The 13,349-nt window shown below is 40.7% G+C and overlaps 1 protein-coding gene across 1 annotated transcript; it reads left to right on the top strand.

The window, feature by feature from the left end:
* The first annotated feature begins 4,030 nt into the window (after positions 1-4,030).
* metap1d (methionyl aminopeptidase type 1D (mitochondrial)) lies at positions 4,031-10,530 on the top strand. The gene is made up of 10 exons (XM_039815275.1): positions 4,031-4,115; positions 5,309-5,469; positions 5,646-5,795; positions 6,150-6,298; positions 7,289-7,331; positions 7,443-7,606; positions 7,722-7,819; positions 8,556-8,603; positions 8,689-8,767; positions 9,675-10,530. The coding sequence occupies exons 1-10, from the start codon at positions 4,076-4,078 to the stop codon at positions 9,799-9,801; spliced, it is 1,059 nt and encodes a 352-aa protein (XP_039671209.1). The 5' UTR covers positions 4,031-4,075; the 3' UTR covers positions 9,802-10,530.
* The last annotated feature ends 2,819 nt before the right edge of the window (positions 10,531-13,349 follow it).

Genomic DNA, 13,349 nt, shown 5'->3' with positions numbered 1-13,349 from the left:
TGCCCCACATGAAAGATGCCCGCGTGCACTCTCTCTCTCTTTTTTTTTTTTTTTTTTTTTTTCTCTCTCTGCTGTTCATGCGCTGATATGAAGAGACAGGTTCACAAACGTCTTTGTTTTTGGAACCGGCCAGCTCTCAGTGGTGGAAGAATTAAGTAGCCTACTTAGATCTTTTATTTAAGTAAACGTAATAATGCCACAGTGTAAAACTACTCTGTAAAAGTCCTGTATTTAAAATCTTCCATAATAGCATCAACATATACTTGAAAAGTAAAAGTAGTCGTTATGCAAAATGGCCCATTTTAGAATAATAGATTTTGTATCACTGGATGATTTAATGTGTAAGCATCACTAATTATGCAGCTGTTAAGAGGGCCTAATTTGAGCTATTTTATATACTGCTGGGTAGCTTAATAATAATAATAATTAAATAAAATTTTATTTATAGTATCAAATCATAACAAGAGTTATCTCGAGACACTTTACAGATAGAGTAGGTCTAGACCACACTTTATAATTTACAAAGCCCCAACAATTCAATTCCCCCAAGAGCAAGCATTAGCAGTAGCTATTGCGACAGTGGCGAGGAGAAACTCCCTTTTAGGAAGAAACCTCGGCAGACCCAGGCTCTTGGTAGGCGGTGTCTGATGGGGCCGGTTGGGGGTGTGATGAACAGTGGCAATAATAGTCATAATAAAGATAATGGAACAGTGACTACAATGGTAGTCGTTGTAGTTCATGTCATAGCCGGGCACAGCAGGGCGTTACAGGATGTAACGTGGCACAGCAGAGCATTGGTGACGCAATGGACATCATATATCATCATTTATTGTGTATTAATGATCTAAATCTGTAAAGTAAAAAATGTTGCCAAATAAATGTAGTGGAGTAAAAAGTACAATATTAGCTATAGTGTAGTAGAAGTAGGTATAAAATTATATGTATTTTCTTTTAATAAAATGGAACTACTCATATGTAGGCCTACAAGTAACCCAAAATTGTACTTACGGTAAATACAGTGAATGTACTTTGTTACATTCTATCACTAATTACTACTACTACTACTACTACTACTACTACTATTACTTATAGTATATTACTACCTCTGCTCCTACTACTAGTACAGTATATGCTAGTGCAACTTCATTAGTAGGCTACTAATGGCTACTACTGCTGTGAAAACAGTCTACTGTTCCTGTAGACTCTTCTTTATAGCTCACCTCTATCCCTTGGTCCATACTCGCTGTGTTCCAACAATTCCAGGAATATAGCAATAGTTAATGTTTGTGCTGAGGGATGTTTTCAGTTGACTTTATTTCAACCATGCAGATCTCAAGACTTGTTCTCCCCAATTTCCACACCCTGGACTTGGTTTACACCTTAAAATGTGCATACCAGCCATTCCCCCTCCCCCACATCGGCCCTTCTGACCACATCAGTGTCATGCTAATACCTGTATACAGACCAAAGGTGAATGTCACAAAACCAGTTCTGAAGCAGGTACGTGTGTACGCACTGGAGGGGGAAAAGGGGACTGAGCACCCAAAGCCTTAATAGCCGCTTTCTGACCAAGTAGTTGAACAAGTCTCCCAAAGAGAAACAGGTATCTCTCTCTCCCCCGCCTCTGCCTGCTGCGCTGTGGACGTGTGTGTGTGTGTGTGTGTGTGTGTGTGTGTGTGTGTGTGTGTGTGTGTGTGTGTGTGTGTCCACGCTTGTGGAGTTTAACTCCGAAAAGACAGTTAACCACATGGTTCCCGTTAATCTTATGATGATCATCATAAGATTAACGGGAACCACAACTTATATTTAAACAAACAAACCGTCAATGGCGAAATAAAAGCCTCTTATTTACGAGACCGGTCTGAGAGACCTCCAGCTTACAGCGGGGTCTCTGAGCAGGACTGGCCGAGCGACGAGCTAGCGGCCGGGGCAGGCGCCTGCTGGCTATCGCCTCACTTCATGGCGCTTCTCAACTCCGAAAACTTTGAAGCAAATTGTCAATTCGGCATCAATTTTCGCAAGAATGCCTATATTCAAAATCTAAACTAAAGCCAGGTGTGTAGCACAAAATCCTGGACCCTGAGAAAGGCATTCTCTACAGCACCCTGCATCCACAGCTATTCATTCTAGCATCTTTTTGGGCCCTCCTCCCCTATTGTAGTCTATCCGTGCGTTCATGGACATTGGAAAAACGTTTTTCCAGGTGAAAACGTCACCATTCACGTAACGTCCTGTGGGAATCAGAGGTGGAAAACTTGGGCTGGATTTTGATAACCGAGTTCCCCAGTTGGTGACGCATTGTTGACAACTGACGTTTGATGGAGGCGACTTTGGTTCACTGAACATATTTTAATGACAATAAACTGTTTATTGTGGACAAATGCCTCTGCTACGAAACATACACAGACATAATATGTTTGAAATTATTCATAAATAGGCCTATGTATAAAAAAACAAAACATTATCCGTGTCTTTTCCCGTTCGTTGTCCTCCAGATAACACAAACTTATATTATATATTATTATATTTGTTCTGCAGAAAGAACAAATATAAACACTCATTTGTTCCTCTGTCAATATCTCTGTTGAATCAACACAGGAAAGTAAAGAAGTTGTTGACACAATTATCAACAACACCAACATTCGGGGGATTGTTTCTAGAAGCCCCCCGAAACCCAGGGAGAAGTTTCAGCCCAACAGAACTCTATGGGGTTTTGACAGAATTAAGTGTAAAAGTACCACCATTACGTTTATTACAGCATAATGATCCACTTGATTTATTGAAACATTTATTGTTCTGGTTAAATCAGTGTGGGATACAACTATTCAGGTACAAGAAATAGGCAGGTGTGACGAATGTAGGCCTACATGGGCAACATTTAGCATCTCAAGCCTAGGTTCTTTTTTACCACTACCAAGACAAGGCAAGATTTTCTCTCTTTTCCAACGAGCTATCGATCAGAGCACAGGGCCTTGTGTGAATTGTGGTTCCATAGTAGAGAGACAAAAAGTTTGGAATGACCCTGACATTGGAACCCTTTATCTGTCTCGAGCGGCCGATAACGGATCGGTACTTAGAAACTCTGTGACTCCATTTCGATTTATAGATTTTCCTGTGGGAGAAAACAAAACACAGTTATACTCCCTGTCCTCTGTCAGATAGCCAATGAACCATCCAGAGGGCACATTTTGTCATATTTGTTGTCTGAGTTTATTACCATTGAAGCTTGCGATTATCGCATTTCAGTCATATCAAAAGGCGTGCTAGCTGACATATACCGACATGGGATAATTTACCTCTATGTAAAGCTGCATGCGTCCGGTAAGCATCATTGGTTAGCACTGGTGAGTCAGAAAAGAACAGAAACGTGAAAGCCACACGGTCCCTCCTCTACCTCATAAATGATTTATGGATAGAAGAGGGCACACGCCAGGCTCAAGAATGTCAAAATGTGTGCATACATTTCTTCACAGGGAAAAATAAATAAAACATTGATTCAAGTGACAGTTTTTAATTATGATAATATGAATGATGTAACTTAAACAAGGTAAGGTTGTCATATCAAAATTTCAATAAAGGCATGACACATTCTGGAAATTACTAAGCAAATAGATCCTTCCAAAAACATCTACAGCACTATCAGCTCCAAAATAAATCAGTGACAGTATACATAACTATTTTACCTCATTCCTCTCTTCATTCTATTGCAATTATAGCATACACACACACACATATATATATATATATATATGTATATATATATATATATATATATATATATATATATATATATATATATATATATATATATATATATATATATATATATATATCTTCTTTACATATATATGTAATATAATAGAAAGAAGAGAGGACTGAGGGAAAATAAATAAGAAAATTAATTAAAAAAACGACACTAATAGTTCATATTAATTGGAGAGTGCAAAGTAGTCTACTCTGTATTTCAATCATAGACTATATTAGTCTATGATTTCAATCAACGAATGTAAACTTTTTAAGACGTCATGCATCACGTGACTTCCAATCCACACCACGTGACCACCAATACAACTCCATGGCGGCGCACTGTTCTGTAGGACTTGCAACAAGATCAGGTACTGCGCTACGAACACTGTCCAAACGGTCCACACTCAGATAGACTGCGAGCATTAGCGTCTGCACGTAACGCAAACCAAATACATAAAACATGACGGCACCTCTTGACATTTTGTAAGTAAAGGGGCGGTGTTTTCCCGACCGCTGTTAGCTTGCTAGCTAGGTCTAGCTTACTAATGTAACGTGAAGCTAACCTGTGTACCCTGGGGCTAAGTCTATTGACTGATTCCACATCCAACCGAATATTAGAAACACCTCTGAATAGCACGCTGTCCAGTGCAACACCACCGCTAACTATGACCTCGGTGCTAAAACATAGACATCATAAGACTATGGCAAAACAGTTGTCATTGGACTGTACAGGGGTGCCTATTAAAGTGGCCACTGAGTGTGCGTTGCATATGATTTCACCCCCACCTTGTGGCCTCCAAGTTCCCAGTGCACACACAGCAGACTGTACATTGCAGCTTCGCTAACCAGCACTGCTATGCTGGAATAATAAACACTGACCCCAGGTTTTTATAATAATGGTGGATTTTAGTATGTACAAGGTCTTATTCATTAACATGCATAGCAAAACTGATTTAAATAGAAATACTGGTGCACTGACTGCAACATTTGTTATGGGTGAAAGTTTGTTGTGTGGCAAAGATATGTCATGAACTGCTCAATATTATTTTCGGTAGTCAAACAGTACAGTAAATAATTACAATAAAAAAAATTAAACAAAGCAGCTTGTGGTCTTCATGTAATGCCTGTGGCCCTTACTTAGTGACATATGTTATTTTGTTCTATTCCCATATCATTTTGAGCTTTTATTGGATAGTGAAAGAGGGGGATTACATGCTAAATTCCCCGGCCCAAAGACTCAAACTGGTAAAGTTGCAATTACATGGTCGGTGATAGTATCACACCTCTAGGTCACCATGGGTGCATCCAAGGTTCTTAAATTGCATCCCTGCTTCCTCCACTTGCTTGCATCGGCGGAGTTAGCAACGTTCACCTGCACAGCTTCCGGGAAGGCTGCTCTTGTGTATCTTCGCTCATAGCTCCTCTGTGATCCTTCCTCACACATTTGTCACTGCTCAGTTGACTTAAAGGAGAGCACTTTCTACCAATGACGATTCTACGCACAAAAGCTTTGTAAAAGAGAACACTTTCTCCTTCATTGTGTTGCTTTCCTGTTCTCTAGGACTGGGTGGTTTCCTGCGAAGAGTTTGTTTTTTAAGAAGCTGTGGCCCCCCCACAGCCGTACTGTGTCAGCAACATCGCCGCTTCTTTTGGAGGAAGTGGAAAAGTTGTCACAGTGTAGTTCGCCCAGCTACTGTCAGACCTGCTTATGCAGTACCCAAGGTACAGTGCCTCAGGTGTTTCTAGCCTTTCTCAGGCAAGTCAGCTCCCCCTACTGGACATCATTTTATATTGTAGCTTGGTCTCTATCTCTACATAATTCATCTGATTTTTATATGAAGCCTCGGGACAACAATATGACCCACCCTTCGTATCCTGTCTCTCCTCCCTAACTGTAGCACATTGTGCGGCCTGACTATGTAGGCGACCGGCTGATCCCAGAATGGCCAGACTACATAGAGATCAAAGACCAAGAGCAGATCCAAGGCCTTGCCAGAGCATGTCAGCTAGCCAGACATGTGCTGCTACTAGCTGGACGCAGTCTGAAGGTAAACACCTAATCAGTACAAGTAGGGGCTAGGCTGGGCTAGATATTAGCTTAGATTTTGGATATCGTAATATGTCATACGTGTTGTCTTTTCCTGGTTTTAAAGGCTGCATTACAATAAAGCGATGTCATTTTCAGAACTGACCAGACTTTTCTAGCAGTTCTATTATTTGCCTGACATTATTGATGATGATTTATCACAAATGTCATTGTGTAAATATTTTGTCAAAGCACCAATTGTCAACCCTACAATATCGTCACAATATTGACATCAAGGTATTTGGTCAAAAATATAGTGATATTTTCTTCACATCGCCCAGCCCTATTTACAAGTTTGTTTATTTGTGACTTCCAGGTAGGTATGACAACCGATGAAATAGACTTTATCGTGCACCAGGAGACAATCAAGCACAACGCATACCCATCCCCTCTCAGATACGGGGGTTTCCCCAAGTCAGTCTGTACATCTGTGAACAACGTGGTCTGCCACGGCATACCTGACAGGTAAATGGGCAGAACATTCACTCATCATTTAGATTTATATTTTATTTTATTTTTTAGGTTTTTTTTAATAGGGACCATGCATATTTATGAACATTGTTGTATAAAAAAACACCATGTATATATGCCAGAATTAGTAAAAATAACTACTTTTCATCTGCAGTCCCTAGGCAGGTAACATAGGACTAACATAGAGACAGCCAGCAGTCATACAGCAGTCATTCACTATAAATTAAAAGGTACACACCACTTCTATACTGCATTCAATTTAATTAATGTAATTAATTTAGATGAGGAGTGTCTGAACTTTTCATGCCACGGGCTCCATGGAGAAAAAGGTTTTGTCCTGAGCCACGAGCCTCTTCATTTGAGAGACTATCATACAGTGAGTTTTAAACTCTTTGTGATGTACACAACTGCATTTGAATACAGCAAGATGTTCTAATGAAACCCTTTATTTAGATAAATTTGGGCTAAATATATATTTTTAACTGTACTGTTGTTAAAATGTTTAATATAATGGTATGCCATTTTTCTCTTGACATTTGTTTCCTTCCAAAATGAGACTCTACATATGGGAAAATAAAACCTGGCCACTGAGAAAATTCATTTTAATCTCAAAAGTAAAACACACTAACCACATTCAAATGAATCATGGCAACTTACATCTTTAAATGTTGGACATTTTTTATAAAAAGTTTGGATGATGAACTTGGTTGAGAAGTTTAGAAACGACCGTATCATTTTGGAGAAACAGAATTCATTATGGGACAATATGTCTTCTTAGATAAATCTAATAACCACAAACTATAGATATACTGTATATACGCTATGTTTAAAAGGGGAGGTACTATGGTGACGCCCAGTATCAATCGTATTAACGTAAAAGTTGTACATTATTGAACATGTAAGGGATTGTGTTTGTATGCACCATTCAGTTTTTGCCCTATACCGAAATGGGATAATTTACTTAATTTAATTTTTGTCCTGCAGTCGGCAACTTCAGGACGGAGATATCATCAACGTTGATGTCACTGTGAGTTGATGCCTTGACAGACACGCAGACAAACTCAAATGACATCACTGTAAACGCTAACCAGTCAGAACAACACTGCTCCTAGCACTGACGTCTGCCTATTCGTGATAGGTGTATTTGGATGGTTACCATGGCGACACCTCAGAGACCTTCTTGATTGGCCAGGTGGATGAGGTTGGGCAGCGATTGGTAGAAGCAGCCAGGCGCTGCCGAGATGAGGCCATCGCTGCCTGCAAGCCGGGTGCACCGCTCTGTGTAATAGGAAACACTATCAGGTACACACACACACACAAAATATACACACAATGTATACTCATTAAAACACGTGTACTTTGTAATCACATTCACTGTTTCTAAAATGCCAACTGATATTTTTTGTTCCTCTGACAGTGAAGTTGCTCACGCCAGTGGCTTCCAGGTGTGTCCCTATTTCATTGGACATGGGATAGGTTCCTACTTTCACTGCCATCCTGAGATCTGGCATCATGGTAAGTCTGCGTCTGTGGTCAGCAGAGACGTCAACAGGAGCACCTGCCCTTGCGTGTGTTTGTGTCCTTGTAATCAAGTATAGGCTGTCTGGATATGTTGTGTATAGCGTACTGTAATAGTCATTCTACTGTTAATCTCCTTCAACTCTGGGATATTGATAGCTTAGATAGCAGATGACTTTTAGAAGAGACTCTTAAGACTTGTTTAGTTTGCGAGGCAAGCTGGGATTTCACTTGAGCAGCCTGCCAACTTGTCTCTGGCTGTGCTTTGTTGAATATTAGTTGAATGTCAAAAACTTGCCATGTCTTAAGATTGAGGTGCTTTGTTGTAAGACCTACCGAGGAGACGTTTGTAGATACTTTATGTTAGATACGCTAGTTTTAGGGGTGTGTTTGTTCTGAAATGATAAGTGAGCTTTTGTTTCTAGGTTCATTTGTGTAGTTAGTGGTTAAGAGTCCTCTTTTGGTTGTATTTGTTTCTTATTTTAAACTGCATCCACAGGCCTTTTTCCCCTGATTTTTGTCAATTAATTTCAAACTTATTTCACAAATAAATAACTTAAGTTTTACCAGGTTGTATGTTGTTTCCCCATCCCCTCAAGAGCTGGGTGGTAACACAATTGAAATTGATAACTGAAATAGGGAAAATAAAAAAAGTAAAACGAAAACCATGCCCACGTTGCCAAAAGGTGTTTTTATTTAATGAAGAGAATCCTCTCCTACTCTTTATTTTCAGCTAATGACAATGGCTTGACCATGGACGAAGGGATGTCTTTCACAATAGGCAAGTTACCTTTTTCACTTTCTGTGTGCACAATAAGCTGCCGCTGTGTATGAGCTTGGGGCTGATAGTGTCTGTTCATGTGTAGAGCCCATACTGATGGAGGGGTCTGCAGAGTTTAGAATCCTGAAGGACAAGTGGACCGCAGTGTCTGCAGACGATAAAAGGTACGTGGTCGAATATCTTGGCTGCGCATTTGTTAGCAAAACACTTTTTCACGACTTAAAGGAACACGCCGACTTAATGCGACTTGAGCTTATTCACCGTATCCCCAGAGTTAGATAAGTCCATACTTACCCTTCGCAACACCTGAAAAGCGCCGTTTTTACTCTCTGCTCCTCACCACGGGGCTTCTCCGGTGCTGCGAGCAAATCACTCCGCCCCAAGTAGCAGTGCTTCGCCTTCTGAGAATATAGTTCCCAGTATGTATACAGTTAGAAGATGGCTGTGTCTCATGTGACCTTGTTATTTGTACACGTTGTGACTATACAAATCACAACATGTAAATAGGAAGATGTTGGCGTTATTCTGTCACTTATTGGGAGCAGTAGCCTAGTTGGAGCCGGTTACCTCCAGGATCTGTGCTAAGCTAGGCTAGCGGTGGGGGCCCCAGACAGAGTTAGGACACGCACGGAGATGAGAAGGGTATGTATGGACTTATCTAACTCTGGGGGTTACGGTGAATAAGCTTAAGTCCCAATAAGTTGGCGTGTTCCTTTTAATTGTTTCCCAGCCGGCATCATTAGAGCACTTAAAAACCACAAGTGGTTGTTTCTACATTACTGTTTTGTGTGTGAATTTTACCCAAATGAGATACAACGTTGATGCATCTATGCTCTAGATGTGCTGTTAGGCCCATTTTTAAACTTTAGAGGGATCTGGACTAGCTGTTTCCCCCTGCCTCCAGTGTTAATGCTTACATTAAGATAATCGCCTCTAAGCTCCATACTTCCACACAGACAAGAGTGGTACAGTATAAGCGAAAGCGAGCAAGTATAGCTCCCCAAATGTTGAACTATTCCTCTAAAATCTTACACGTATGCATTGCATTTTCTTAATTTGACATTCGTGCAGGTCGGCTCAGTTTGAACACACGGTGGTCATCACACCTGACGGAGTGGATATTCTCACCAAACTGCCAGAAGAGAGCAATCTGCGACCTGAAGGAAATCTAACGGCTGACCCCCACATCAACTGTTAGAAGGCTCTTTACCTCAAAAAGGATCTAAACTACCAGAGATACCAAAACATTGTTACAAGAACTTGAATGGTGATTCACCGAGACACAACACGTGTGTAATTCCTAGATGTAAAGTGAAATGGAAATACATTTTCTTATTTTGCTTATAAATATTAACTAGGGATTACACAGACATTGTCTATTGTATATTCAGTTTGACTGAGGTGTTTTTTCACCCTTGATTGAAACATACAGAAAAAAAGTGGCTGCTGGTATCTAAATGCTTGAATAATTAAGTAGAGATCTATGCATGCAATGAGTGTTTCTATTGTCATTATAGGAGAGCCCAATCTTCTCCAAATTTCAGTCTGTTCTTTCCCTAACCCATCAGCAGCTGACCATTTTTAGCCAGTTTAAAGTTTTTTTTGAGCGAACACTCAGATTTGTGTGATCCTTTATGACAGCTAGTTAGTTCAATGGGGCCCCACGAAGTTAAATGTAGTGTGTGACATTCGAGTGGGACTTGAAACAGTTAAATGGAAGCAACACGAGTCGGGCCTCGGCCAGGATTTTAGAAATACCGAGTCATCACGAGTCCAAATTCCCCTAGCACAACCCCATCCACCTACAGTAAAAATTAAACACTTGCCATCAACCAAAAACTATGAAATCAGAATTATTTCACTTGTATGTATTAAATTTGCTGTTTGATTTTATTTTCTGTAATATATTTCTCACTTCATCATTGTCTAAGTGTTTCAAAGCTTTCTACGGAGCCCCTAAGGGGACATGAGCAAAAAAATGTGCTCACTCGAAACCTTCATGTGAGCACATGAAACTTTTTCGTGTGAGCACACAAAACGTTTGTGTGAGCACATGAAAGCCATATATATTGATGTCGCCTGGGCCATACTGGAGACAGCGACAGCTTGAGAAATGACTACAGTACAGGAGTTAGTTGCACTATATTTTAATCTAGTCTTCCATTATAAGGACATTGCTGCCTTGCCTGCAAGTAGTCACCATTATATTGTTTCGATACCACATTTAAAACGGATTTTAAAGTCTTGTAATCTGTTCCGATGCAAGGGGATACAGCGATTTGGATCGGGCAGTTACTTTCATTTATGAACAGTTACAAACATCTGGCCAACTCCACGGATATAGGTGGATGTACACCGGCACTGTTCATAACAGCGCGAAATGGCTTTCAAAGCGCGCGTTGTCGGCGCACATGAAAACAAATCTAAAGTTTAGTTTCATGTGCTCACGTGAAACTTTCATGGAAGTTTTGTGTGAGCACATGAAACTAAACTTTTAGATTTCTTTTTTGCTCTTGTCCCCTTAGGGGCTCCGTAGCTTTCTCTACACTGCAAGATATGAAAATGTGTTATAGAAGATCAAACCCTTTTTTATTGTTATTTTCATTTAGTTCAGGGTTTTTTTTGTGCCAAAAAACAATCACATTTTAGATTTCTTTTGGTCTAAATTATTGTCTGAATCGTCCATACATTTATGAATTCATATTCATTTATTCATAAATATTTATGGAACTCTAGAATACAATCGTCTTTATGTCATTAAACCCCACAAAATTCCCAGAAAGATTACAGAGGACGTGACTCGGTGTCCTCAGTGGTAGCTGTAGCCCGGGACACGAGCTCGGCGGGAGTGGTGTTCATGTGGTCAGGATGTTTTGAGCACCGTTTTTTGTTTTAAAGATATTTTTGGGCATTTTTAGGACTATTGTTGATGGGACAGCTTAGACTTAAAAGGGGAGAGAGAGAGAGAGAGAGAGAGAGAGAGAGAGAGAGGGAATGACATGCAGCAAAGGGTCAGAACCGAACCCGCGGCCGCTGCGTCGAAGACTGAGCCTCAGCATATGGGCGCGTGCTCTACCAGGTGTGCTACCCAGGCGCCCTTTTGTGCACCCTTGGTAGGTGACATACTGTGTCATCACATATCGCCAGTAGGTGGCAGCACACACTAATAAATGGAAGTTTGAGCATGTAGCAAGCATAGACTGTTAATATGAATTTTACAGTCAATGGTAGCAAGCACATCCTTCACATTCTCCCTCATGTCACTCCTGATGGGCAGCGGCACAACACACCACATCAGACCATCTCAAATTTGTGTGTGGCCCATAACGATAAGGGGAAAGCACTATAGATTCATGTATTACTGTAATAATTCATCACTGTTGAATGTCTACCCCCAGGGCCTAAGGCCCTGCCAGACGAGGGTTTTTCATAGTATCACCAGGTGTAGTTGACAGATTGATTCAGCTCTTTTCCAGTTTATGTGCTGAATAATAAAATCTGCACAAACTAGAGGGCAAAAATCCTAGACTGGGTTAAACCCAGCCCGATCTGCCGGTGATTTGATTTCACCCTGTTCAATCTTAAAAGACTGAGCTTGGTCTGGTGATAGCCAGACTACAAAAATGCTGCATTGGGGTTGTACATTCCACTCACACAGCATCCCTTTGTTCTAGTTTTCCAATTCCTCTCAACTATCCATCTCGTTCGTCTACAGGTGGGTTTAATAAAGAAAAGAACGTGATTAAATATCTCACAAGGTTCATTCTCTCTTTACCTCACCACCTCCCCCTAACCCCTTGTACTATTTTTAGGCAACACTGTTGCACATTATCTGTCTCACCTAAGAGCTCCAGTTACAGGTTTGTTAATTGGCATAGAAGGTGGATTACAGTGTGCAGTATGAGAGTGATTAAAAGCTTCTCCTACAACCTCATCAAGTCCTCAAAGAGTTCATCTGTCCATAACGCTTTGTGGACAAATGCTAATTTGATGCGTCTGTAACTGAGGACAGAGAATTTGGGTGTGTTTTCACTTCCTGCCTATGTGTGTGTGTGTGTGTGTGTGCGTGTGTGTGTGCGCGTGTGCGTGTGTGCGTGTGTGTGCTCAAGCCATTGCCAGTTTGTGGGTGGGGCAGGAAGGATTAGACACATGAAGGTGGGTCAGCTAATCAGAAGTCTAGTCATGTCCAGCCCGGAAATGATTCACAAACTATAATTTGATTTGAAGACCTACACTATAATGATAAGGCTTATTTGAACATTTGCTTAGCTTTTATTAAAATTGATGGACAAAATCAGAATTCAGAACTGTAAAGAAAGACCTAAAATGTATAACTAAGTGCACAATCTATGATCTAGTTATTTCTTGAAGCAATACAGTACGTCCCTTTTAATTTGAGGGCAGGGTGTGGCGTGTGTGTGTGTGTGTGTGTGTGTGTGTGTGTGTGTGTGTGTGTGTGGCTGCCTGAAGGAGTGTGAGCTTCCTGTGAATCAGGATAGGAGTCATGTAAACAATGTAAACAATTCTTAATTGACTCCCACCAGCATATGATTCATAAAATTTGAATCATGAAACAATCTGAAAAGATAGAAGACGTTTGTCAGCAGGAAGGAGAGAAAGTGAAGGCCAAGAGCAGAGGGGGGAGTAGAGGTGGGTAAGAGGGTAAGTTTTAGGGAGGAGCAGGGAATGGCGGGGTGGGGTGTTGGACTGTGGATATGAATTCTCTCCTGCGTGTCGGGACTCATT

The sequence above is a fragment of the Perca fluviatilis genome, chromosome 11 (assembly GCF_010015445.1).
Source record: "Perca fluviatilis chromosome 11, GENO_Pfluv_1.0, whole genome shotgun sequence".
Classification (NCBI taxonomy): Eukaryota; Metazoa; Chordata; class Actinopteri; order Perciformes; family Percidae; genus Perca; species Perca fluviatilis.
This window is presented reverse-complemented; position numbering and strand designations above follow the sequence as displayed.

Bases quoted from the DNA above. Each gene is read 5' to 3' on its own strand.
- metap1d (XM_039815275.1), top strand. From the start codon at position 4,076: ATGGCGGCGCACTGTTCTGTAGGACTTGCAACAAGATCAG. The intron at 5,796-6,149 runs GTAAACACCTAA...TGTGACTTCCAG, and splicing joins TAGCTGGACGCAGTCTGAAG to GTAGGTATGACAACCGATGA. The intron at 6,299-7,288 runs GTAAATGGGCAG...TTTGTCCTGCAG, and splicing joins TGCCACGGCATACCTGACAG to TCGGCAACTTCAGGACGGAG.